The sequence below is a fragment of the Columba livia genome, chromosome 18, assembly GCF_036013475.1.
Source record: "Columba livia isolate bColLiv1 breed racing homer chromosome 18, bColLiv1.pat.W.v2, whole genome shotgun sequence".
NCBI classification, from domain to species: Eukaryota; Metazoa; Chordata; class Aves; order Columbiformes; family Columbidae; genus Columba; species Columba livia.
In genome coordinates, this window is record NC_088619.1 from 9,648,469 (window position 1) to 9,675,562 (window position 27,094).

Below are 27,094 nucleotides of genomic sequence, written 5' to 3' on the forward strand. Positions count from 1 at the left end.
AAACAAAACCAACTTGTGGGTTTGTGCGGCCTGTTGGTGTGAGAGCTGCACAGTGAGCGGTGCTGGGCATGGGACCTGGAAGCTTCGTGCAGTTGATGTTTTCTAGGATCATGTCTGGGAGGAGAGGGTAACTGGGAAAGAGCCTTTTTAAAATAGAACAGGAGCCCTGGAGCACAGAATGGTTTCTGCAGCATCTTACAGTTGGACTGATGTGATTCAGGAAACCTCTATTGGAATTTAATTCACAAAACAGGATTTATTAGGTTCTTACTGAGCTGTAACATTTTATCTCCTAATGCTTTCCTTCTCCGCCCACCTCTTGCTGCAGAAAAGTAACCCAAGTGGCTCACCCAGCCTTAAAATGCAACAAAAGTCAAGTATGAGGAAAGCAGAACCTGGAAGGGGAATGAAGCCAGGCGAGGTTTGGATGCTCCTTATAGAGCAGCTTCTGAACAACTGCTGCTTAACGCTTGTCAGTGCAAACCAGAGGGACTCACCTGATCTCAGCAACCGCAGGACCAGGTCCCGCGTGGAACGTCTCACAGTATCACAGTATCACAGTATGTTTGGGATTGGAAGGGACCTCAAAAGATCATCTAGTCCAATCCCCCTGCTGGAGCAGGAACGCCCAGGTGAGGTCGCACAGGAACATGTCCAGGCGGGTTTTGAATGTCTCCAGAGAAGGAGACTCCACAACCTCCCAGGGCAGCCTGTTCCAGTGTCTGTCACCCTCACTGAGAAGAAGTTTTTTCTCAAATTTAAGCGGAACCTCTTGTGTTCCAGCTTGATCCCATTACCCCTTGTCCTATCATTGTTTGCCACCGAGAAGAGCCTGGCTCCATCCTCATGGCACTCACCCTTTATATAGTTATAAACATTAATGAGGTCCCCCCTTAGTCTCCTCTTCTCCAAACTAAAGAGCCCCAGCTCCCTCAGTCTTTCTTCATAAGGGAGGTGCTCCACTCCCTTAATCATCTTCGTTGCCCTACGCTGGACCCTCTCCAGCAGTTCCCTGTCCTTCTGGAACTGAGGGGCCCAGAACTGGACACAATATTCCAGATGTGGTCTCACCAGGTCTCCTCCCCTGCCAAGCTAAAGCGACACGTCTAGTTCTGCTCACACGAAGGAGCAGCAGCTCTGGCACTGCTGCTGGAGCACACCCAGGAGATCTTCATGCTGCTGGAGTAAAAACTCCACAGTTTTTCAGGAAGAGCTACCAGGTGGCCCACAGTACCTGAGAGAGTTCAGATCTAACCGAGCAGAACTGCCCAGACAGCTCAGCACACTTAAAAAAGGACAAAATTATGGATTGCTTCTAAATAAACAGAGATTTTAGAGGGAACAACTACGCTGTGTCCCTCAATTGCTTCTTCTAGCCATAGCTCATAACTTTAACAGGGACAACTGGTCTGGAAAGAACATTTGGGTAACGCATCTGGGTAAAGAGTTAAGCAGCTGCCTCACCGGTTTACAACAGGAATTGCAAAATGGGCGGTTGTTCAAAGATTTTAACATCTTCATTCAACAAAGTCAGTCAAGAGAAACCAAGCAGCTACCACCATCAATGAATAGCCAAGAACAAAATCTAAGTGATTTTGCTGTTAATTCTCTCTCTCCTCATCCAAAACTACTAAGCCACCATCAAGTTTGCCCACTCACACACAAATGCACGAACATTTTCAGTTTTGAGCGGATTTCTCTTTACTTCACAGTCTTGGCAAAACAAATCTGCATTGAAAAAGTCATTTCACATTAATATATTAATCAAACATTTTCAAAATAAATATATATTTTTTAAATAACCATTTCTTTACATCACTGCAGCAGCAATTCTAGAAAAGTCAGTGCACAGGCAGTAGCAATTTGATTAATCAGCTGGACTCAAACAAAAAGAAAACAAGAGGTGGGCCTTTTTTCTCTCCAAGCAGGCTGCATGCAGCAAGTCTCCGCAGTTTCCTAGCACACCATCTTTCCTCACACTTGCTGGGAAGGATTTTTCTCTCCACAGAAACTGTAAGAAGTCAGTGAAATCTGATTTGTGCAAAGCTTTGTACAATACGAAGTTTTAGAATCGGGTTACTAATGGGTCCTGTAGAGGTTCTGCACACTGGAGTCGTCGTTAATGAGATTAATGAATCAAAGCTACGGAAGGAAAATGCTTGAACCCTCAGTCCAAGGAGCTCACATTCGGGTTAGTTACTGGGAAGTGAATTCACAGCTGATCAAGAAACACTGACAGCATTAAAAAACGTCCACATGAGCAGCTCAGTTATACCTAGCAGCTTAATCCAACGATTTGGATATTCACTCAAGTGCTTCCAAGGCAGGACTAAAGCAACTATTTTCTCCCCATGAGCTATTAATTCACCAGTCACATCACAGCAGTAAGACACTTCACTGGCCAAAGAGTGTAACTTGCATTACAGCACACACAAAAAAGTGCATTATAAAGAGAATATTCAGGATTTAGTGTCCCAGCCCACATATCCAACTGGAAAAAAAGTTAGTGTATCCATATGATCTGTAACTAGTTAGATGCTGCTAATTGACCCTGTAACAAGCAGTGTGTTTTCTTGAGAAGCTTATCAGCATCACCTTACATAGTGCACAGCAAGGAATTTGGAGGGCTAGCAGATTATTTGCTACAATTGTCAGGAATGACTCAGCTGAAAGAAAAAAACTTAGTTTCATAGATATCTGAAAAATGTAAGAGATATCTATTTCCTTTGAGATCCCAAAGGTTCCCTCTGGAGCCCTTCCTCAGTAGCAGAGGGAAAAGACATGATGTGATACTCTGGGTTGAGCAGAACACCCAGAGACATCCCTGTGTCCAGAGATGCTCTTGGCTGCACACTAAGCTAGATTCAAGACCCTGCCAAGAGCTTTGCATCCATGTTATGAGCATGTTAATTACCAGTTTGGAGCAGTTCCTCACTCTAAAAAGGTATAATTTAAGTATCAAAAGAAACAGACATTAAGGGAAACAATCAGAGATGAAGAGAACCTCCAGTTCTAGTGATGGCACACAGAAGGAGAGGGGAATACTGCGGTGGGACAGCAAACCCTCAGGGCTCTGCAAGGTAACCCGGGCTGCCAAAATGTCTCCCCTTGCCCTGCACGTATCTACCACTTTAGTCTGTGAAATCTGTGTGCCTTGGGGGAAGGCTCTACTCCGCAGTGCTATGGATCATGCCCCAAAATTCTGCCAAAATGGGAAGTAAGAAAGCAATGAGTTGTCGAGATGTTCTGTCAGCTTATTGGTTTTTCTTGTCCTCTGGTGGGAAGTATGGAGGGGGGGGTGGCTGGTCCTGAAACAGAGAGAGCAAAAGAATATCAATTCACAGCTAAGGAAAAAAACAAACCAAACGAAAACCATAAACAAACAAAAACCCAACCAAACAAAACCAAAACAACCAATAAAACACACACACAAAACCACAACAAAGAAAACAAAATCAATTCAGACAAGCTTTGCTCGCCACTGAGAAAAAGAACAGCTCAATACACGCTTGGGCTCCCACTGCAACACCAGAACACCACCAGAACTCACCGTGGGCATGTAGACGTTATGTGGGTTGCCTGGGCTGTAGTAAGCGCTGGCAGCAGCTTCGGCAGCTTTCGCTTCAGCTGGCGCAGAAAGAGAAGTTACAAATTTGGTGACGTGCAGAGAACTTTCACAATCAAACAAAAATTCTACATATTCTTGGCCATCAAGCGCTACTAAAGAGCACTATTTAACCAATGCTTGAGTTGCAAAATAACTACAACAACCATGACAACTGAACATTCTCTCTTCGAACTGGTAAAGATGCAGTTGTCACAGGATTGTTGGGTCAGAAGTGAAAAGGTCTCAAGACTTCATTTGGAAATGTCACCTGGGACTTGCCTGTTAGCCAAAAAATAGATGCTAACAGCATTTTTGCCTAAATACAGACAACACCCCTTAAAAAGGCAGCCAACAAATCATCCTTCCTGGGAGTAAAAACACAAGACAAAACAAAAATCAGCACAAGTTTATAGCAGCTCAGGGGATTCAGAGTTTAAAGGATGATAACTTATAAAGATAATCCAGATCCTCTATTTCTGCAGAATACAAAAATCTTGTACAATCATCTGGATCGGTGCCACTTTGCAAATAGTATTTCAAAGATGACTGGTTGTTTATTTAAACAAAAGAGAGAAGTTACAGATATTTGTCTGGATAACAATTTATGTGGGAGAGATTTATGGTTGTGTCCAACCACAAAAGCTCTTTTGTTGGTTGGTTGGTTGTATTTGTTGGTGTTTCCCCCCCTGCTCCCATGCAGGTATTTTGAGATGACGTTCAAAAGAATTGTGATAAACCTCAAATGAGTGAAAATGCAACTGACTTTTCCCCAGCTCCTTTCCATTATCTATTCCTCTGTTCCATATTATTTAAGCAAAAGTAACCAGATTAGAGGGAGATGGGGGAAGGGGGAGCAAATATCAGCAAAGCCACAGCTGCTAAATAAAATGGACTAGAAACATATTGCACCATCAATTATTTTTATCCATCTAACACAGCCAGATTACCACAATAGGGGATTCACAAACTGTATTTATTTCTGCCACAACAAGAATAAATCCAGCTGCAAAATATCCGCTGATGGTATCCGCCCTGGAGAGAATCAGGCTGGCCTCCAGACTGAGACGGATATACAAGGTTGGAGATTACGGGAGATCCCTAATCCCCCTCCTAAACAATTTTAGCTCCTAAGTGGAGCTCGTAATTTGACTCTACGTTCCCCGAGAGATAACAGACAAAAAGCCCATGTTTGTTTCATGGGTAACAAAACCGTTGTGAGCTAATTCACCTGATCAGGTGTCTTACCTGCGGGAGTGGCAGGCAGGTCTGGACTGCTGACTGGGGGGGGTTCCATGGGCCCCGGGTAGGGCGGGGGTGGAAGCTGCATGTAACCCATGTCTCCATCCACCGTGGGGGGCCCTGGATAAAACTCTGTCAGGAAAGCAAATAGCACAGCAAGAAAGACTTAACTCCTTTTGGCGGGCCACAGCACACAGCCAATATAAGCCAAAGGCAAATAGAATTAAGCTCAGAAACAAAAGTTGCACAAGATACCAGATCCGATCTAAAAGATTGTGTAAAATTTGTGTTTCTTCCTCTTTTAACCCTTGGTAACTGGAATAATCCCCATCCTCAGTTCCCAGACTTACCAGGAGGAGGTGGGGGGTATGGATAGCCCCCGTTAGCCGCAGCTGGTGCGAAAGCATAGGATCCATTTGGCATGTAGGAATAGCCATAAGCTCCATTGGGTATTTCACCTCTGGAGACTGGAAAAGAAAAGATAAAGCTGACTTCATCAAAACAACAAGCTGGCATCAAATACAGGCAAACACTTTCAATAAACTTAAAGAATCCTTATCTGAAAAACAAGTAAGCTCCCTCCCAGTAAATCTGCTGTTCATTGCATGTGAAAAAAAGTTATTTCTAAAGCAAGCATGTTCCAGATACAGCCTGAAACTCACATGGATTTGAATCCAACCTGTTGCAAACCTAAAACTGCTCTTGCTGCAGGATGAAGGCAAAGCCTCCTGAAGCCACAAAACTGGCCGACGCTGCCAGACTTCCGTACCTTGCGATGCCACCTGCAGCATGCGCTGCCCAAACTCGATGGCACCTCCGGCTGAAAAGGTCATCCTGAATGTGGCAGATCCTTCCCAGCCACCTGCAGGAAGGAAAGAGAATTCAGATGTAAGGAGAAGCCATTTTTTATGCTATTTAGCTTTCATGCTTTACTTACAGATACCCTGTATATAGTTCTTTATAGAGTTTATCCCAAATGTCCAAGAAAAAAATGCAGATAAGGTGGCAGAATTACCCTATTATCAGAAAATTTCACATTGGGCAGTATTTTCAGGTCAAGAGACACTTGAAGAAGAAACTTCAATGAGGGAGACATTCAAAAGCTTAATAAAGTTGTGCCTGTTTCCACACCAGCTGCCGACAGACCAAGGTACGAGGAGCGCTGGATTTGCTCTAGCTTTGTATAAGATTAGTGCAGAAGGCAGGGATTTTGTTAATCCTGTTTGCTAAAAAGCCTTTGCAACTACACCTAACTGTCAGCTGTAAATTAGTTTGGGAGTTTGAGTGCCCAATGAATCAAAGAGCTTAATGAAAAACATGGTCCCCATAAATCCATTAAAGTCCATGGAAGATATTTCAAGTCAGGATAATAATAATTAGAAAAAAAAAAACAGTGACATCTCATATTACAGACTAAAAAAGAAAAACATGCCCCAACAATGCATCAAAGCAGAAGCTGTGTCAGTACTGAAATGGGCACATGTAGATTAAAGAGCTTTTTGAGCTAAAGCAGACTCTCACGGCTGTTAAAGGAGACAGCCTCTGGGGAAAATTCACCCAGATTCAGCTACAGCCGTTTGCCTTTCACACAGTTTAGAGACTTTGTCTTCACTGCTTGAGCCTCCTCTTACGCTGGCCAGTCCCACTTCAGTCCATACAGAAGCTACGATGCCGATTTCAGGATTACAGACAAGCCTCCTAAGCAGTGCACTGTGATTTCAGCGCCACAACTAATAGACTAAATCAAGCTGGGGATGAAAGAGTTTACTGAACTACGTGCCTTTGGTGAAAAGGAGAAACATAAAACAGTGATTAAAAAAAAATAAATTCTTGAAAATGTCTACCACAACCTCCTCATTGAACATAACGAAACCACCCCTTGAAGACTCCCTGATTTCAAAACAGTCTGTTCTCTTCCAAGTGTCATTTTTGCTGCTACCATGCACGTTAACAATAGCATGCCTTCCCTTGAGTTGCACAATAAACTGATGGCAGAGAACAGCGTGCTGGAGATCTGCACCTAAAAACGCAAACTGCTGCAGAAAGGATCATGAGCCTCTGGCACAGGAGGACCTGGATGCAGAATTAACAGGTAACCCCGACTGAGCAAAGCAAATGGAGCTGACTCTGCTGTGATATTCACTCAGTGAGATCACTTGGCTGACTGAACTTCGTGTTTTGCACAGAGGGCAGTAATGAGATCAGCTGCAGGACAGATCTGTTCATTGTACCTGTACAGGGAGCAGATATGGGGAATATTTTTAGCTGCTAGTTTCAAAGAAAGAAACACATTTTAGCAGTACTGTAAAAACCCATTTGGTCAGTATCCAGTTTTGGTTACACTGGATACTTAGTTTGCTATGAATTGTGTAGCTGAACAAAGATACATGTATGTTCACACATCTGTACTACACATACCTCCTGCCTCTGCTTTCACTGTGCCCTTGATATAATTTGCTCCAAAGACAGGTTGCTTAATCTCACAATCTTTCAACAAATAAAAGGGCATCACAAATGACTGCATAGCATCCTTTCCCTTCGATACGAAGATAACCTGAAAACAAAAATAACATTACAAAGGCATTTAGAACAAACAGGAAACACAGCCCCGATTTATCATCTGAAGAGACTTTTTGATGGACTGAAACTCCCCCCACATCTGAAGCTCCTCGTCAGTGCTGCAAGCCAAAAGCTTGAACTTGCTGCTCCTCACAAGGGCTCAAGGCAATTAAGCCTTCCAGGAAGACTGCCCGTGCCCAGATAATACTCCTCCTCTCTTCCAGAGAACTTGCTGCACTACACAGCTGTGATTTAGTAGCCGTGCTGTTGTATTCAGCATTTCCAGGCCATTGCTAATTTCCACTCTTGAAGATGCCTGATGGATTAAACAGCTGCCTGTATAAGAACTAATCAGATTTATTATCTTTTGACAAATAGATAGGATATGCAATGAATTCATAATGCTCCCCAGAGGGAAAGGATGAGCCATACTTCAAGGGGTATTAGATTATCCTGACTTTCATGCATTGAGGACATTTAAATACAGAATCGCAAAGAGCCCTTATCTCCTTACACAAGATAAAGCCTTTTACTACTTACTCGGTAGGGAGTCAAGAAAACACTCCCTTTCTTGGTCCCTTTGAAGGCATCTGGCATAGGTTCGATATCACTGAAGGTAATTTCTATGTGATCATAGGTCATCAAAACGCTGCAAACAAGAGAAGTGACACAGTGTTACAGCTCAAAGCAGAAATGCAATATGAATGTAAGCTTACTGACCTACCAAAACCATCTAACCTGAGGCCGCTGCTCAGCAGACAAAATCAGTCTGACTCCTTTTTTTTTTGTTGTTGTTGGCAGTAGCAACTTAAGTAGCACTGGCTGCTTGCTCTCCATCTGGTGTTCCTTCCTCAGCATGCTGGCACATCTCCTGCTGCCTGCATAGCCAGGCACTGAATCTAGTCCACTGAACTGATGAAGATCTCACTACACACACATAAGTATTTTATCCTTTTTTTTTTTTTTTAAAGTTGTGTCACATTTCTGCTGGGTCAGTTCCCTAATTTGGTTCACCACAAGTGACACAACGGAGGAAGGACTGCTGAAGAAGGAACTGCTCCGGCTGCCTTATGCAACATGGCTGCTAAAGGACTAACCAGAACTTAAGTATCTCTGTCACAAAAATATGACCAACAGGAACTTCTGTCTTGTCACTACACTTCACTAACCCCTGTCATCTGCAATGACTCCTTAATTCTCAATTAGAAACTGACCTGATTAAAACCAGTGCAACACCCTCGCATGGATGCAGTGGGCAACTTGTATTAACATGACAGCATCCACATTAGGGACTCTAATCCCTAAAGCTGGAGAAGCCTCCACCACCTTTATCTTTGGCAGCTTGCGTGTTACCATTCTTATTCTCCTTTCCCTTCTGCCAGCAAGTACCTGTCCCTTCAAGACAGGCTGACACGTGGGAACAGTAACACGTTAAGCTGCTGCCATTGTTTGTTTCAGTGAACACAAATTTAAGCCCCAGAGTTGATCTTAATAAATTATCCTAAGAAGGGTCACATCCCAGTGAAAGTCAGGCGCAGAATTCCTATACCAACGTTTAACCAGCCTCACGGAAAGAAGCCCTGAAGAATGAACCGCTCCTTTGTCTCTGGAGCAGGTGACTGCCACGTCAGACCCAAGTAGGCTGGCAGACACAGAGGGCGAGGACAGCCCATTGCCATGCAGACAGAGGCAGCTCTGTGGAGGCTGTTTCCATGGTTATATCCCTGCACCTTTTTCCAACACTGTCTCTGCTTCCCAAACACACAGAGGGGGGTGTGTGGGTGTGCGAGGAAGCCAGCAAATTAAACCGGGCAGGCGGCCTAGGGCTTCCCAAGCTCCTGGGCAGCTCTTGACCAGAGGCAACATTGCAAGGGCAGCACCGGCTGGTGAGAGAAGGATGAGGCCTGGGCCCAGGCCAGGAACAGCTGGCTGGGGGCTGAGCTCTCGACAGGGGGACTGGGACAGCAGAGGGGACAGCAGCAGGCAGGGGACTGGGGACAGCAGCGGGGACAGCCGCAGGCGGGGGGGCTGGGGACAGCAGTGGGGACAGCAGCGGGAACAGCCGCAGGCGGGGGGGCTGGGGACAGCAGTGGGGACAGCAGCGGGGGCAGCCGCAGGCGGGGGGGCTGGGGACAGCAGCGGGGACAGCCGCAGGCGGGGGGGCTGGGGACAGCAGTGGGGACAGCCGCAGGCGGGGGGGCTGGGGACAGCAGCGGGGACAGCCGCAGGCGGGGGGGCTGGGGACAGCAGTGGGGACAGCAGTGGGGACAGCCGCAGGCGGGGGGGCTGGGGACAGCAGCGGGGACAGCCGCAGGTGGGGGGGGTGGGGACAGCAGCGGGAACAGCCGCAGGCGGGAGCCCGGCAGCGGCCGAGGGGAGCGGTGGTGGGGCAGACCCGCGGCTGAGGACCCGCAGAGCCCCACGGGGAGACCCAGGGCCAGGGGGGCACGTGCAGTCCCTACACCCGCAGGCAGAAGCGGGGAGGACGAGCCCAGCCACGCCGGCACTCACATGGTTAATTCAGCCTCTTTTATCCCCCCTCCAGGAGCCCTTCAGCAATGCGTAAACCCCCCGCCCCAACCTCCCCCTGAGGGGAAGAAAGGAAGGAGGGGGAGGCAGCTCCCCGTCACCCCCGGCGCCTGCGGCCGGAGGAAGGGAGAAGGGGATAGCACCTCACTTCTCGCTGTTGTTAACGATGACGCCGCCGCCCTCCGAGTGGTTCCTGTTCAGCGCCATGGCCGCCGCCTCCTCCTCACGGCGCCCGGCCCGCTCTGCGCATGCGCGGCCCGGGGCGCAGGAGCACGGCGGGAGCGAGGCACGACGGGTCGGGCCGCGCGGGGCACGCTGGGAGTTGTAGTCCGCGGGCCGGCCGCCATGACACCCCCTCGCCTCTCCTTTTTGGGAGAGCTCTCCAGCGTGTTTATAAACCCATTAATCATCCCATCACACGTCCCGCTGACCATATATAATAAAATGATTTAAGTTATTTCGAGCCCGCCTGAGCTTGCCAGCGGTTTTTTTCTGGCTTTTCTGCTCGCAAAGGCACAGCCACACTGTGGGTGGGAGTTCGCAGAGCACGCCGACACCGTTCAAATCAACTTTTTGTATCAAAATGCTGTATTTTGCTGCGGTTTACACCTAATTTTTTATCCTGCAGACATTTCCTGGCTGGCTTACTAGTAGGTAAAACATTTTCCCCAGGAGTTTGTCCAGTTTTGCCTGCAAGAAGGGGCTGTTCGGACATCCCACACAACCACAAGTGATTTTTAACACTGTTTGGCAGGATCACCGAGGGAAAAGCCCAGAATTAAATGAAACGGAGACAAAAATTGCACTTTCAATAGGCAGTATGGGCAGAATTCGGATGTTTGGTAGCACAGAATAAAAACCGTCCCACATACATGATGGTGCTGCACACGAAATGAGGCTCAGCTCCTTGAGCAGCTAAAATTCTCCATTTCCAACATTTTTCTAATTTCACATTTTGTGTTTCACACCCTTGCAAATGGATTTTTGAGCCTCATATTGGCTGAAATCAATCACATCCCCAAATTATCCCTTTACATTGGAAGGCGTTAAACTGGAAGGACTAACCAGTTGCCCTATAAACAAGTCAGAACCCTGTCTGTCTGTCTGTCTGTCTGTCTGTCTGTCAGGAATCTGGGAACAGGAAAATACCTGCAGCATTTGCAGAGCTACTGTTAGGGTACGATCTCCCACCTCTGGGTGTGCAAGCAGGAGGAACTCTTAAAAAAAACCAGTTATTGCATAATTTCATTTAAAATAGAAGCCCTGCAAAACTAATAAACTGTTTCGAAGGGCTCCTCCTATCAGTAACTGAAAACTGTGTATCAATAATATACAAATATATGTTAAGAGCATATGCTACCCTATTTTTCTCTTTTTCTACCCTAAATAATAATGTTTTATATTGGTTTGAGCTTTGTCCTACAGCGTTTGCAGCCCAGCCCTGCCTGAGCGCCTGAGAACCAGAGGGGGTGCGGGGGGAAGCAGAAAAGCTACATAATGGAAAACAGATTTAAATAAATACAGTGACATAATCTGTACAGTTCTTGGCAAGAAAAGAGCAAGTTTGTGCTTTTCATATCCGCTTTTTTTTCAATAAGCTGTAAGTTTCCCTTTTAAGAAACAACCCTGATTCCTCTCCTATTAAAGTCAGTAGCAAATATCCACCGGAGTGCCCAGCTGAAGCATTGCCACCTCGCACGAACTAAGGCTCTAAAAGCACTGAGGAAAAACAACCTAATCTGTCCATCTTTGTTATTTCTAAGCTGAGGACTGAGGTAGGAGAGACAACTGAGACAATTCACTGTTTTAAACTGCCCAGAACTGACAATATTGTTATTGGATTTTAGGATTCTTCCGCTCCTTTTGCAGTCGAGCAATAAAAAAATGTGTATTTGGCACAATTCCCTGAGAAACACATGGAAAATAAAACCTGTGTTATTTTACGACAGATGTACAGGACACAGAAAAATAAACATAAGATAATGAATGGGACAGCTCTAGTGTATTTAAAGAAAAGACAACCCAGAGTGATGTCTGTGTAACGTTTAATGGCAAATCATAGTCTTTAACATAATTATATTATTCTGTTATAGTTTTTTCACACATTGTAAAATACTCTACATTAACTATATTTTAAAAATCCTATTAAAAAGAGGAACACTCTGTGACAGCAGAAATAACTCAAGGGAACACAGAAAGGCCGTCCAAATTACCAAGCGCCATCTGCCCATCTAAACACCAAACGCCACATTTAGCCCTTCGTTCGCAGCGAAATCAGCGAGTCAGAGCTGGCATAGTGCACATTTCCTACTCGTTCCAGTTTGCACCCCAAATTATTGGCCATGTAGAGCAAACTCTAGGCCAACACCCCAGTGGGATTTGCTCCCACCTTAAATGGGTCAGAATTTGCTTTATGCTCTAAACCATGAGGATCTATAGAGCTTCCAAGCAGGATAAAAGCAGCAAGCAGGAAAGAGAGGGTTGGGTGGCACTTCCCAACTGCATCACATCTCCAGGAGCCCTCAAAACTCCCCAAAATCCCCCCTAAAGCTGCGTATCAGCTGCATCCCGGCTCTCGGGGCAGAGATGAATTAAGCAAAAGCAGCGGCACAACCAGCAGCAAAGCCCAAACACCAGCCGTGTCCCCATAAGCTGTTCCTACATCATTTCAGGATGGAAAGGGAAAAATTTAGGATCTCACCAAACGATCCCAAGCCCTCAAGGAGTTCGGAGACTTGTGTCTGTGCTTTAGGCAACATGGAGCAGGGAGGGACGTGTGGCTGGAGCGCAGGTTTCCCCACAGGGAGATCAATCCACCCACGAAACGGGGCAAAAGCCCAGATTCACTGTATTTACTCTGGCAAAACTCCTCGCTGGGAACGGTGGGAGTTTTGCCTGAATAAATGAGATTTCAGGCCCAGACAGAGCTGGGATGGGAGCCCGCATGCGAGATCTCTTCCTGCAGGCGTGCAGCAGTGGTCAAGGTTACCTTCCTCCTCCTCCTGGGACGTGACCACACACGGGCTGTTGCACATCTCTACCTTTCTTATCTGGCGAGGCGTTTCTGATACCGAGTCCTGTCCGGCGTTAGCAAAACAGCAGCGACGCCTGCGCTATGTCACCGCTGACATCTCGTGCTAACGCTGAGTTCTGCAGGAGAGCGACCCGGGGTGAGCCAAACAAAGCGGCTTTGAGGCAGGAGCTCAGGGCATGGGGAGTGAATTCCCATCCGGACAGAAGCCCGGGCAGGATTCCCATTGGCCGGGAAAAGCCAAGATATCATCCGAAGGTTTCACTCTGAAGCTCGACCTCCCCTTTTCGCAACGCTGGCAGTATTTTAGGAGTTGCCACATGCGGAGGAGGAGGAAGAGCAGGGATTTGCAGACACATCCCAATGGTCCCCCTCCCAGACCAACTCACCAGCCCTGCCCTGGGGAGGAGCAGCTGCATTCGGACTCTTCAGCCCCCCCAAACAAGACCCCACAAGGGCCGTTTGGCGGGGGTCAGCACCTCTTCCCACAGCAGCAGGACTTGGCACTGCTGGCAGACAAGTTACAGTAAAGAAGCGCTTTAAGCTTCAGTGTTCATACAAATGTGGCTTTAACTTTAAACCTCTCGGCTTTGTGGCTGCCTTTTTATTCACATTCACTTTTTTTCCTCAGCTCCCCTTGAATATACCACTATGATTTCCAGCATATCCTTTGGGGAATATATTTATATATATATTTCATATATTTAGCTAAACGGGCCGTTTTCCATCCCCGTTGACCACTGATGCATCATCACTGACTCACTCACACCAGCAAAGAACCTGAGCCAATATATTTTCTCTCTAGGTCTCTATTACACGGCACTACGATACTGTAAAGCAAGCTCTGGGAGGTAGGTACCAAATTAATCCCAGAGAAAACAAACTTGCGGAAAGGAGCGCTGCGCTGAGACAGGGGCTGCACTGTGCTGCCCTTACAGGCGGTGTTTCTGTATTTTTCTTCTGGACAGGCTCCCTTAGGACACGTGAACTGGCATTTTTGGCTCTCAACCTCAAGTTTCCACCTTTCCCAGAGGGGACGCTTGCTTGACAGTAGTTTTTGTTAATTGTTACTTATTGCCAAAGGGTCATTTAAATAACCAACCGATGCTGCGCCTTTTAACAATGCGCTCATAGCCGTCCCTGAAACAGACCCTTTGCCCCTGGGACACACTCACAGCACCTCTTTGTCACTTAAAAAATTCTCTAAGCTAAGCAGTATATTTACAGCTCAAGTCTGCCCATGGTGCTTTAAGAGTTGGGAGTTTAATAGTATTAAAATCCCCTAAAATAGAGTGGTCATCACAAATATGGGGAAATTTGGCTGTAAAGCTTCAGTAAGCAGTTCTGAGGAACGTGTTTACTAAAAGCACATCCTCAAAACTGTTCTGTGCTGCTCGCCTCACCATCTCAAGGCAGGAACGGTGCTGCTGCTCCTCAGCAGGAGGTTTCTCCCCTTTCCCAGCTGGGATTTTTGGCTGCGGTGGGGAACAGTCTCAAGGTCACGGAGCTCCAACACACATGGGACCATTTGGGCTTTTCCTAAGTGAGCGTCTGGCTCCAAACCGGGTTCAAAATACCCACTGGCCACAGTGCGAGGGAGGACAAAGCTCCTGGTTTCACATTTGCAGCACTAATGGGTGCTCAGCCCTGCAAGGAGAGGTGTTCCCTCACCGCAGCATCGCCCCTGCACCTGCCCGGGCTCCTCTGCATCCCACCCGCCCCGGAGCCCTCTGCTCACCCACACCAAGGCACAACAGTGATGTGGGCACTGGGGAAGCAACCACATCTGCTTTGGGGGTTTGCCCAGTCCATGCTGGGCTTGCTACTTCAAAGGCACTTTCAATAAGGAGCATGCGGAAGGTGCTCATGAGCTGGTGCTTAAAAAAGCAGCAGCAACACAGAGATCGAGATAAGGCACAAAGCAGAGCATCTGTGCAAGTCACCAGGACAGCGCGAGCAAATATTAAGGAGAGGGACCAGGCAGCCTGCCAGCTGGCCAAGACACAGCTTCAAATCTACATGGCACTACTCCTGAGCAATGCACTTTACCAAGAAAGGCTGGCTCGCGGTCCCTGATGTCCAGAAAGAGAAACTGAAGGGCAGGAAGCAGCACAGAGACTCGCCCAAGTTCTCTCAGCAGCCCAGAGGCAGAGCCAGCACTCGGATCCAGCTCCATCCCAGCTCCCAGCCCGCGGCTCTGCCCACCAGACGGCTTCATCCACCCCTGGGTCACCAACAGCACGGAGGGAGGAGGGAAAGCTGCCACAGAGAAACACAACGCTACCAAGAGAAGCTGTGACGGCGGCAACACACTGCAGGAGAGACTCCTGTGGGTCTTCCCATGGTCCTGCTCTCCGGGCAGTTACCTACGCTTTAGCACCGAAACACAATCTTTCTTCAGCGGCCCGATCTGCAGGTGGGCATCGACGCTCTCCAGGAAGAAGGCTGGTTTCAGCTTGCACGAGAAAAGATAAGGGAAATGGTGGTTGATCTTGTGCTGGAATGGGTCACACTGACCCTTGGCAACATGGGAGACCTTGAGCTGCTGCAGGCAGGTCATCTTGGAGTCCTTGACCCCATAGAAGGTCAAAGCCTTCTCCGAATACTCCAGGAAGACCCCAATTGTGTGGAAAAATGGCTGCTGGATGACCGACTCAGAGCCAGCAAACCAGGCCACGTAGTTCTGTCCGTTCCACTGCAGGCAGCAGGACTTGGTGTTTCGCCCCAGGCGTCCGCAGTTGTAGGACGCCCGGGGGTCAAAGTCCTCAGCGATGACACCAATGCTGACCCAGCCATCGATGAGCTCCACTTCCCAGTAGTAGTTGCCCCGGTTCATGAGGTTCACACCCAGCACCTGCTCGCAGTTGATGAACCGCGTCGGGCTCTCTGGGTAGGGGATGGGGCACAGCACCCGTTTGGCCCCTTTGGTGCCAAAGAGCTGGATGAACTTGTCAGCCGTGTCACTGTCCAGGTCAATGATGAAGGCAACTGTGTGGGGCAAGAAGGAGAAATGAGGACGAGGAGGAAAACAGGAGGAAATCCCCCCAACCCTCCCCGCTCTGATCTCCTGCTCCATCTCTTCAGCGATTAGCATGATCCTTTCCGACTTCCACCATCACTCTGTCCCCTTGCTTTTAAATCCTACAGCCAGTTCCAGCTGATGAGGATAAGGGGCTGAAAGAGGTGACAGTTCCATAAGCAGGATGAATACAGGCAGAAGCAGAGGGACTGCTCGATGAGCTCAACCACAGAATCACAGAATCAGACACGGAGATGAGGTACTTAGGGACATGGTTTAGTGACAGTGGGAGGTTAATTGTTGGACTTGCTGATCTTGAGGGTCTTTTGCAACCAAAATGATTCTGTGATTCCATGAATTATCCTTCTGCTTGCTGCCGCTGAAGCTGATCCTCACCAGACCACTGCTCTGCAGCAAACAAAGCAGATGCACAAACTGATCTAATTTAATGGAGGATGCAACTCATCAAGGGCTGGAAGGGAGCAGAAATTACATGGTACTCCTGCAGCCCCACTGGCAGCTGTGGCAGAACCACAGACAAGGAAAAAAAAAAATCACCTAAACAGATTATGACTGTTGTCAGGAAAGCCAGGAGGCTTCCTTGTTAGCTGAGCAATATTTCCTCCGGTGGCGGCAGCGCTCTTGCCAGCCATCAGCTTGGGACCAGCACCAGCCGGGCACAGGGGAAGGAGCCGGCCAGTGCCAAGGAAAGGGAAGATGCATCTTAGCAACAACTGTCAAAGCAAAAGTCCCTCGCTTACATTTCAGGAAGTAATCACGGCTCTCCAGGCAGGCGGGATTGTTTGACTTGTCTGGAAATCGAGACTCAGACAATGCTGCAGAGAGAGGGACAGAAGGGTTTGCCATCAGTGAAGAAACCAAAGCCACAAACAAGGGTATTACTGGAGCATCACCCCCCACTCAACACCCCCCTGAGCCCTGGCTGGCGTCCCCAGCTCCCCCAGCACATCCCTGCCAGCAGACATGCGAAAGGACACATGCCGCCTTTGCCACCCCAGGGAAATGGGCAGAACGGGGGCAAGGAACTGTCTGCAATTCCCACAGGCATCCAAAAAAATGAGAGAGAGCACTCAGGCTAAACAAGAAAGAACAGGAGAAAGCTGCTGTGGTGGTTTTCTAACACTGGCAGGTTTGGGAGTCCACAGCCTGCCCCATGAAGAGGATCGTCTATCCTGGGAAGGAAGAGTCCCCTTTCATGGGAGGGCACTTTGGCCACTTGCCCCCTCCCGCAGGGCCCTGCCTAACTCCCAGCCTGTTTGTTGCCTCTCCAGTCTCTGGTCTCTGTGGAAAAATTCATAAAACCTCAAGAACAAGGCGTAAGCCCAGAGAGGGATTGTGCAACGTGCAGCACAACCATGCCGGGTGGCTTCCAGGGCTGGTGGGAGAGGAGCCAGCGCTCGCAGGAGCCACCGAGCATCTCCCACCTACGCAGGGAGGATGGAGGGTGATGGGGTGACCTCCGGGCAGAGGGGCTGGGTGAGCACAAACCTTCCTCCGTCTCTTGGAAATTCAGCCCGTCAATTCCTTTCCCCTGCAAGTGGTCCCACTGGTTTTTGCAGGCAGCAGACAGCACATCCTTCACAGCGCCCACAGCTTGTGCGCATTTAGTGAAGTTCAGCTCATTCTGGAAGCTCAGCGCGGGGGAGAGGTTTTCTTCCATGGCTACTTTTAAGGCTTGAAATTCCTGAGCCAAAAAGAAGGAGTTTCAGGAGGTTTCAAACAAGCCAAAGTTGTCTCTTGTTCCGCAACCCCACCCTGCCCCAGAGGATTTGGGAACTGGCAGCTCGCAGGACTTGGCCAAAGGACAGCTTTGCAGAAGGGAGGAGAGCGCTCTCCCGGCCACGTGTTCCTGGCACCTTCTCTTCACTCCCTTTCAAACCTGGACCCAGAGCATGCCCACCTCACATGGAGCAGCATCTCCTCCCAAAAAGGTCTCCTCTCCCTGGGCTGCTGGATGGGGGCAGCGGGACACCCCAACTTCTCGCACTTTGCTCCCCACATCTGGGTACCCAGCCTGGGCAGCACATCAGCTTTTCCTGAGTCACAGCTAGGATGGAGGTGGGGGTGATGGAGGAGAAAGTTTTGGCTACCTGGTCCCTCCAGGAGCAGGGAGGGGAGAGGATTGTCCCAACAGGACCGAGACTCTGCAGCCCTCACATCACAAGGCTCCTGATACCCATGTGAAACAGGACAAACCCCCAAGAAACAACATTATCAGCTACTTCTCCTCGCCCCAGCCCACCCAGGCACCTGAAGGAAGTAGATGGTGTTGGTGCTGGGGACGTTCTCCAGGTTTTGCTTGCACTGGGCCAGCTTAGCTCGCCTCTCCTCCTTCCAGCGGAGATCAGCCTCGGCCTCCCCCAGCATGGAGCGCTCCCCATCCTCGATGAAACTGGCCACCTCCTTCTGGAAGGTGGCCAGGACCTTGGAGGCTTCTGCAAAGAGCTTCTCAACTTTTTCCCTCTCCTTCGTGGCAGCGCTCTGAGTGCAAAGAGAAAGGGGTCGGGGTCACCTCTCGCAGGCAGGGTGCTGGAGAGCACCCCGACCTTTGCCCAGCACCCAGTTTTCAGTTCTGTGGGGTCCCCCTGACACCCTGTAACCCCCTTCACCCAAGAGCTTGGAGCACTTTAGAACCCAGGTGTTGAGGGACATGGCTGCATGGCTGCTTACAGCTTCACCACATCCTGTGTCCCCAGGTGGTGAAGTGACATGTTTGCACAAGGGCCAAAGGCGACCAAAATCCCAGTGAGATAAGGTGCAAGAGCCAGAGGATGCCCCAGCACAGTCCTTGCCCTGTCCATCCTCCCAGGTTGCAAACAAAAGCAACCAGAGATGCCATGAGGCTTAACAATTAAGAACAAGGACCCTCAGGGATCCTTGCTGCAGTCAGCAGCATTTTATGAAGCATTTGCTCCCCTGTGAGCACCACCTCTCCACCCCATGCACCCTAAAAGCTTGTGGCCCCTTTGCCACCACGCTAACAGAGTGAAGACATCTCAGAATCACCTTAATGAGCTCCACCATCTTCTTGGCCTGGGCAATGGTGACTGCCAGCTCCTCCAGCTCGTTCTCTGCATCACTGAGGACTTTGGCTTGTTGGGCCTGTGGGCATGAAGGACAAATGCTGAGCTCTGTCCCCCAATTCCGGTAGCAGGGAGGCACAGAGGACCCTGCCTCTCCTTAAATTCAACCCACAGACCCCTCTCTGACTGTGATCTCACTATCAGGCTTCAGGTGAAGGGTGCAGGGGATTGCAAGTTGTTTTCCCATTTTCTCTCCCTGCAACATCCAAACTGCAAACATCCAGTCTCAGTTGGACAACTAAAGGAGCAGCTGTGCTGCAAAGGGCCATACCCAGCTCTGTGCTCTTCACCCCAGTCCCAGCGTAAACCAAACAAATTAGGAATTTGAAAGCAAAATAATCAGGCAGTGATTGCAGCAAGCGCAGCTAAGCTGCATGCTCTTAGTGTGTATCCCAAAACTGGGAAAAACCTGCCTGGGATGGGTGGAGAAGCCAGAAGGCAGACCTGGAGTACTCTAGAAATGTGGCACTGAGTCCCCTGGACATATCTTGTTAGGAGCAAAGCAAACTGGCTGGGGAGCACAGGGTGCTGCGAGGCTGCAAAGGAAGCACTGTCCGAACGTGGAGTTTCCTGATGCACTATTGTTAGCACCAGCCATTACCCGTCATGAGGACAGGTCCCCTGGGAGCTGGGAAGGCACTGCACCCCCAAACCACGTCAGCTCCCCCCTGGTGCTCAGCCCCCAGCTCCCTGCGGCACTCCTGCCCGGCGAGGGGAGACAGGCACCTTCCCCATCCGTCCTCACCCTGCTGGGCAGTGGCACAGAGCGGCTGCAGAGGCCATGCAGGTGATGTTAAGCAGAGCCTGCAGAGGCCTGACAGCTCCTCGAGGCTAGGATCATATGCACTTTCTATTTTAAGGCACCTGATGACTAATAATGCCGGCAAAAGGGTTTTCCTGCGGTCCCAAGAGCCTGTGAGGCAGCGGGAGCTGGCTCAGGGCTGCTGCTGTGCTCCCTGCCAGCATGTCCACAGCCCCCAGGCTCCCCCCTGGAAAAAACACCCTCCCAACAAGGTCTCCAAATGCCCCATGTCAACACAGGGATGCCACCATGCCAGGAGCCTCACAGGCTCCCATCTGACTGCCCCATGCACTCGAGGCAGCCATGCCCAGGAAGGCAGCGCCGTGCTGGGCTGGGAGCCTCGGCTCCCAGGGAGGTTCGTGGGTGTGAATTTGGGAGGTGACTCAGCCTCATCTGGGAATGGGAGTGACGGAAAAAACCCCACTGCCAAAACACCAGGACACAAAGGGCTGGAGGAGCGGGAGCGGCGGCCGGGCAGGCTGCCAGCGCGCGGAGAAAAACCGCCTTGACGAAACTGTGGGAACAAGACGGCGAAGACGGGAGCCCCATGACCACAGGGGCGGCCACCGCGGGGTGTCCCAGGCGCCCTCACCCCCAGCCCTGCACCCACGGGGACTGCAAGTTTGACCCCACAGTGGGACCAAACCCCACGGGCCGTCCGGCAGCGGGTCTGCCCCCAATGTCTGTCCATGTCTGCCCGTCCTGTCCCCACACCACAGGCTGCCCTTATGGCACAGCACCCTGCCCATATGCCTGCCATGGAGTGGAGTCTCACAAGGGGAGAGGACTACAGCACCCACCCCACACACAGCATCCCACCAGTGCTGCATTTGCCCACCTCCATGTGGAGAATAGGTTTCCCATGGGGATGTGGGCGCAGCATGAACCCCCCCGGGGGTGCCGCACCCCACGTCCCCCAGGATGCCCCGCTGGCACTGCACCCCATATGAACACCCCCATACTAGGATTAGGTCTCACATAGGGACAGGGGTGCAGCAGGGTCCCCACTCAGCCTGCCTCATCCCAACCCCTCCCAGGATGTCCCGCCAGCACTGCACCCCATATGGACACCCTCATACCAGCGTCCCACCAGCAGAGCAACCCACCCTCCCTCACCCGCTGGGGCAATCCCCCGTGGGGATCCCCACGTCCCGACCGGCACCCCACGCACCTCCTTGTGCTCTCTCTCCCGCTCCAGGGGCACCACGTCGTGAGCGTGATGCTCGTGGGCCCGGCAGCGGGCGCAGACGCAGGTTTGCTCGGCGCGGCAGAAGCCGTCGAGTGGCTGGAGGTGGCGGGGACACAGCCCCTCCTCCAGCCGCCGCAGCGGGGCTACCAGGCGGTGGGCGCGGAAGGCGGGGGCGCGGTGGTGGGGCTCCAGGTGGGCTCCGCAGAAAGAAGCCAGGCAAACCAGGCACGATCGCTCCGCCGCCACCCGCGACCCCGCTGGGCACACGTCGCACAGCACCGCCGCTCCTTCCTCCCCCGCCGCATCCTCCTCCTCGGCCCCCGGTGCCATCGGGGACCCGGCGGCTGGGGACGCCGGAGACGTTGGGGACGAAGCGGTGGCGGCGGCTGCCAGCAGCGGCAGCACCTCGCAGAGGGCGCGGTTCTTGCAGAGCCGCAAGGCTGCGGGGACGGGCTCCTGGCAGAGCGGGCAGCGGGCAGCCCCGCCCGCTCCGCCGCTGCCGTCGGGGGGGCCCGGCCGTTGGCGGAGCGCCCCCAGGCAGCCCTGGCAGAAGTTGTGCCCGCACGGTACCGTCACCGGGTCCTTCAGCAGGTCGAGGCAAATGGGGCAGCAAAAGGGACCGTCGGGCAGCCCCGGAACGGCCAGCGCCAGCCGCAACGCCGAAGCGGAGGACGACGGGGCGCTCCCAGGCGCCTTCTCCATCCCTGAGAGCCCCGACCAGCCGGGCCCCGCCGGCCCCAACCCCAGCGGGAGGCGGGCGGCCGCCGTGCCCCGCCCGCCCGCTCCTCCTCCGGAGCCACTGCTGCTGCCGGGCTGGGGCTGCGCTCCCTGCGGTTGTTTGGAGATGTGCTGCCTCCGGGTGTGGGGCGTGCTGGGGGAAGCACTTGCCTTGCACCGCAGTACTCCCGTGGGGCTGCAGCTCCCCCCTCCCCGCGGCCCTCCCCACCCCGAATCTTCTCCAGGCTTGAGAGATTTGTCTGGAATGGGAGAAAGAGGAAAACCTCGTTATTTCCCCTTCCCTATCACCCACCATCGCACCGTCTGCAGGGACAGGCACCCACATGTACCCCCACACACAGCACTGGGGGTGTTTGCCCCCACCGTGAGGGCACAGCCCTTCGCCCTGCAGCCTTTCCCCTGCCCTGACTTGTGTCACCAGCATAATATTTATATATGCAAATCAGAAGGCATTGGCTTGCATGTTTGTCCTCATCAGGTCTTGTTAAAACACTGCACTCCACCACTTGTCCCACTATGACAGCCCTCAGCTGCAGCTGGGCTATGGCACCAACCTGGGGCTTGCCAGCCCTGTTTAACGGAGCAGCGCAGTGGCTCCGGCTCAGTCCGTCTGGCACAGCGTCACCACTCGCCCCTCGCACAGCCAAAAGACGGGATAGAGGGGCTTGGTGAAGACATCATGAAAGGAATGGATGAGCTGTGTCCTCTCCCCGAGGCCGTAGAAGGAGAGCAGCCCCTTGTTGTAATCCAGGCTGACCCCCAGCTTCTGATACAGCTGCTCCTGGATTCTCTCTGCCCGGCCCTTGTGCCAGGCCAGGTAACAATCCTCCCTCACCTGCAACCCCCACGAGCCCCCATCCAGCCCAATGTTGAACTTGTGGCCCTGCTGCCGCTGCCGGGGGAGGCTGTGGTAGGTCACCCCCAGGATGACGGAGTGGCTGGAGATCTTCACCTCCCAGTAGTGGTGGCCGCAGCCATAGCTCTGCGTGCACAGCACCTGCCAGGGCTCGAAGCGGGATCCCTGCTCCTGATGCTCACAGACAGCGCCGTGGCTGTGCTTGGCTTTCTGGTTACCTTTCGACAGCTCCAGGTATTTGTTGGCCGTCTCAGGATCGAAGGTCAGATTGCGGTGATCTGAGGAGAGGAACAGCATGGATGAGGTTGAAATGCTTCATCAGACCTTTATGCCCTTGGCATGAGCCCCCTCAGTGATGATATCATCTAAGGTGCATAGGTCTGGCTCCCAAAATAGGAGGGAAAGGTGCAATACCTGCCCACCCACCTACCACAAGGAACAGAAACAGCCCAGAAATAGCTAGAGAGGCACCAAGATGTGACACTTTGGGCAGCCCTTGAACAGCCCAGCTCACAGCCAGCAGGCAGTGATGGCTCTGTGGTCGTTTTGGAAGAGATGCACTTGATATTAAAAGCAAAAAGTATGAGCGTGGTTGGAGAGTGGGGGAGAAAACCAGGTGTTCTTTGAGCAAGTACTGCAGGGGGTGGTTCTCGCCTGCACCAGCTGCAATAACTGCTGATGCAGGCACTTGCTGGTCCCCCAGCACATCACCTTTCTCATGTAGCAACCAGGCCTGACTGGCTGTGCTGGGCTTACGCCTGCTGCCCATAAATAACATTTTTTTATCCTATTAATAGCCCTGAGAACATTTTGTAGGGCCTGATGGAAGGAATCCTTACAGGTCCCATAGGCATCAATATCTTCCCTGGCAAGAATGGCAAGACCAATATGCCCTAAACATTACCCAACCCTCTTCCCAACAGGGAGGGGATGGGAAAAGGAGCAGTGAGGAAATCCCTAAGGAACTGGAGCGGGATGGGCCCAGAAAGGGAAAGGGACATGAAGGACTGTGGCTGGGAGTGCTGGGAACATGTCCTTGGGCAGAGAATAATCATTGCAGGCAGGGAACCACGGGCAGGGATCTGTGGGCAAGGATCTGGACTGGTGCTGTGCCATGTGGGGCGGCAGGGGCAGCCCATGACACATCCCTGTGGGTGCTCACTTGGTTGCCAGCTGCTGACGTTGCCTGTCTGCCTGTGGGAAAGCACTGTGTCTAAACACGGATCATCGGGAACAGGCATGTCGCTCCTGCCCAGGTGAAATGCCCGAGGTGGGGGAAAGGAGGGGATGGAGATGGGGCAAGATCTGGAGCAGCAACTGAACAGGTGACAGGCACTGGCAGCCCCACTTTCCGTGGGAAAGTGGTCCCTGCTGCTGCTAAAAGCCTTTCCCAGCCACACAGTGTCCCCCCAGCTCATTTGCCCCAGCCCTGCAAGCCTCTTCTCCACATTTAGGGAGAAGAATCGGGAGAGTCAGGGAACACTTTCCTCCCAGGGAAGAGCTTGGCTTGGTGAATCTCTGCATGATGGGGATGCCAGCGGGGTGCTGTCCCTCCAACTCCCACGTGCTCCTCACCCCTTAGAAGCTCAGCTCGGAGTTGGCACTCATGGAGAGGGGCCACCAACTTCACTGCTGGCTCCTGGGGATGCACCGGACCTGTGGAGGATGGGCACAGGCATTTTGGGTGATGTCACGCAAAAATTTGTTCTTTCCTGACTTCAGTGGAGGAAGTCCGTTGTATCCAAGCCTGGCCATGGGCACGTGCCACCACGACTTGGCATTGCCAGCAAGGAGGGACCACAGGGAAGCCACCTGGCTCCTCCCACCCCATCGATACTCATCTACAGAACAGTAGACGCATGTCCCCATTCCAGCCCCCTATGCCTGGCAGTCATGTCCCCAGTACAGTGACGTGGGCCAAGCTGTGCTTCAGGATGACTTGGAGCCCTTTAGGGTGGCCCTGTGAGCAGAAGGGTTACCTTGGCCAACGGGGTCAGGGGCTTTGGGAGCCACAGAGCCGGGCAGGTCCTCCAGCAGGAGCCTGGAGATGTCGGTGAGGATCTCAGTGAAGGGTTGGACCATGCCAGCCACATCAAACTCCACAGGGAGCAGTGCCTCTGGGTTCTCCAGAGTTGGGAGCAAGGGAAACTCCTGCTGACAAACACATAGACACCCATGCACTAGCCTGGGGAGGATCAGCAGCTCCAGATCCCATCTGTACACATCGTGTCTCCCCAGTGGGTTACTGGGGCATCCCCAAAACTTCTACCATGAGCTGCAAGGTCAGAGGACAGGTGCAGCAGGAGCACAAGGCTGCGGGGAGCAGCAGGGCTGTGGCACAGGACTTTGTGTTTTGCTGGTGGTGGAAGAGCCTCTTTGGGCAGTTTGGTGGTGGGAGATGCTACTCATGGCCCTGTGGGCAGCACCGTCCACTCCAATCCAGCATCATCCCCCCAACTTTTCAGGGACCCCTCCAAAAGCAGCTCTTCCTCCAGTCCCATTGCATTACTGAGCTGGGCTGAGGAGGCATATCCCCTGAGGAAGGGGTTGACCAAATTTCTGTCCTCACCAAGAGGGCATGGGGAAGGAGATGGGACTAGGACGATACCTGGAGGAAGGTCCTGTCATTGGGACAGGCCAGCAGGTGCTGAGCCCTGTCCCTGTGCTGGCCCAAGATGTCCAGTCGCTCCTTCAGGAGGCTCCAGTTCTCCCCCACGTGCCCCAGTGCTGCCGTCTGCTCTTGCTCGATCCTGGCCACCATCTGCCGCTGGAAATCCTCCAGCGCTTTCCTCAGGAGGGTGAATTTGTTCAGAATCACTGATTTGAACCCCTCAGAGGACTCCTGGGTGGAAAAAAAACATTAGACCAGTGTGCTCCCACCTGTTTGCCTGGCACTGAGGTGGCCGGGGCATTACCTTGATGCTGCATGTTTGCTCCTCCAGCTCTTGCATCGCCCACTTGATTCTCTCTGTTTCCTCCTGGGCTCTTTCCAGGGACTCTTTCAAAAGGGTCTGTGAAGAGAGGTACTGGAGCACGGGTGCTGGTGGCATTTCCCTGGCCAGACCCCGTGCCAGCCCCCTGTTCAGATGAGGCCAAGCACAACTTGGTACACAGAGGCACATCATGTCCCCACAAGGGGGCATGGGACAGTGGAGGTGGATGTTGTGCAGTGCCCAACCTCCTTTCAGGCAGTTGCAGAGTGAGAAGGTCTCCCCTCAGCTCTTGTTCTCCAGGCTGAACCCTCCAGGTCCCTCAGCCACTCCTCACCACACTTGTGTTCAAGCCCCTTCCCCAGCCCCATTCCCTTCTCTGAACTCGCTCCAGCACCTCAAGGTCTGCTGTGCAGTGAGATGTCCCACCACCCACCGTGCACACCTCTTTTTTAGAGCGCTCCTCCTCGAAGAGCACCCGCCGGTGCTGCTGGCACTGCCGCACGGTGCAGATACAGCAGATGCACCGTCGCTCGTCTTCACAGTACAGCTCCAGCGGCCGCCTGTGCTGTGAGCACAGCTCCCCACAGGCCACCTCGCACCCCTCCGTGCCCGACACCCGTGCCTCGCCATCCCGTGCCAGCTCCACCACACTGTACAGAGTGACATTCTTCTCCAGCTCTGGGCACTGCTCGAAGTCCCTGCGGCACTCGGGGCACGTGTAGCTCTTCTTGGCCCCAGCGGCTGCCTGGTTTTGCTTGTTCCAGTGGTCACTGATGCAGCGCTTGCAGAAGTTGTGCCCGCAGGGCAAAGTGACAGGCAGCCCGAAGAGCTCCAGGCAGATGGAGCAGACCAACTTCTCCTCCAGCTTCTGCAAGACGGGCGATGCCATCCTGCCCGTGCCAAGCATCGGGGCGACGGAGGAAAGAAGCCGGGGAAATAGAAACTCGTCTGAGTAGAGGAGGGAGAGACATGACGCTGAGCCTAGAGGCGGGTCAGGGCTCTGAGCCAGGCGTCCTCTTAAAGTGACACCCAGTGGGTGCCACCTTGGCCATGCTGGCTGTGCCACACGCTGGAGAGATGATAAGGAAGGTTGGAGCTTTGACCTCTGGGAACAGGAAGGGCTGTGAAGTGCTAGGGTGGCAGGTGGAGTCCTCTGCTCAGAGGTGACTCTGGTGCTAGTGCACCACGTACTTTCATCTTGTCTTCGTGCAGTTCAGTTCCAAGAGAGAAAACAGCTGGAGCTGCCTGTGAGCTGTGAAACATCCTCGGGGAGCTGGTGATCCTCAGCACAACCCCAGGGCAGAGCTTCGACAGCTTGGCCAAGTCTCTATGACCGGCCCAACCCCTTCAGTTGTCCCAGCCCAGTGGCCGATGGAATCAACCCCATGGGAGAAACTGCATCCCGGGAGCACCGGCTGCGTGGCTGGTGGCACTCGCCCTGAGGGATGGAGGCCACTCAAACACTGGTGTCGCAGCCCCGCAGAAGGA

At 52.1% G+C, this 27,094-nt stretch overlaps 2 protein-coding genes across 3 annotated transcripts; both read right to left on the reverse strand.

The window, feature by feature from the left end:
* Positions 1–1,683: 1,683 nt before the first annotated feature.
* WBP2 (WW domain binding protein 2) lies at positions 1,684–10,199 on the reverse strand. 2 transcript variants are annotated; one of them, XM_005503065.3, is made up of 8 exons: positions 10,083–10,199; positions 7,946–8,054; positions 7,265–7,400; positions 5,616–5,708; positions 5,197–5,313; positions 4,853–4,978; positions 3,551–3,627; positions 1,684–3,308 (listed from the first exon to the last, which is right to left on the reverse strand). In XM_005503065.3, the coding sequence occupies exons 1-8, from the start codon at positions 10,139–10,141 to the stop codon at positions 3,255–3,257; spliced, it is 771 nt and encodes a 256-aa protein (XP_005503122.2). In that variant the 5' UTR covers positions 10,142–10,199; the 3' UTR covers positions 1,684–3,254. The 2 variants fall into 2 exon arrangements, with proteins under 2 accessions (XP_005503122.2, XP_021144125.2); XM_021288450.2 differs by having other exon boundaries at positions 10,078–10,174.
* Positions 10,200–15,327: 5,128 nt separating this feature from the next.
* Positions 15,328–26,571, reverse strand: TRIM47 (tripartite motif containing 47). The gene is made up of 12 exons (XM_065035183.1): positions 26,049–26,571; positions 25,589–25,684; positions 25,282–25,515; positions 24,653–24,827; positions 24,249–24,329; positions 22,421–22,951; positions 21,062–22,080; positions 19,012–19,107; positions 18,256–18,486; positions 17,494–17,689; positions 16,746–16,820; positions 15,328–15,953 (listed from the first exon to the last, which is right to left on the reverse strand). The coding sequence occupies exons 1-12, from the start codon at positions 26,511–26,513 to the stop codon at positions 15,328–15,330; spliced, it is 3,825 nt and encodes a 1,274-aa protein (XP_064891255.1). The 5' UTR covers positions 26,514–26,571.
* Between the last annotated feature and the right edge of the window lie 523 nt (positions 26,572–27,094).

Excerpts from the sequence above, each read along its gene's own strand:
- TRIM47 (XM_065035183.1), bottom strand. The coding sequence starts at position 26,513 with ATGCTTGGCACGGGCAGGATGGCATCGCCCGTCTTGCAGAAGCTGGAG. Across the intron at positions 25,685-26,048 it reads AGGAGCGCTCTAAAAAAGAG|ACCCTTTTGAAAGAGTCCCT; the intron begins GTGTGCACGGTG and ends CTCTCTTCACAG. Across the intron at positions 24,828-25,281 it reads ATGACAGGACCTTCCTCCAG|CAGGAGTTTCCCTTGCTCCC; the intron begins GTATCGTCCTAG and ends TGTGTTTGTCAG.
- WBP2 (XM_005503065.3), bottom strand. The coding sequence starts at position 10,141 with ATGGCGCTGAACAGGAACCACTCGGAGGGCGGCGGCGTCATCGTTAAC. Across the intron at positions 7,401-7,945 it reads TTTTCTTGACTCCCTACCGA|GTTATCTTCGTATCGAAGGG; the intron begins GTAAGTAGTAAA and ends TTTTGTTTTCAG. Across the intron at positions 5,709-7,264 it reads AGTGAAAGCAGAGGCAGGAG|GTGGCTGGGAAGGATCTGCC; the intron begins GTATGTGTAGTA and ends TCCTTCCTGCAG.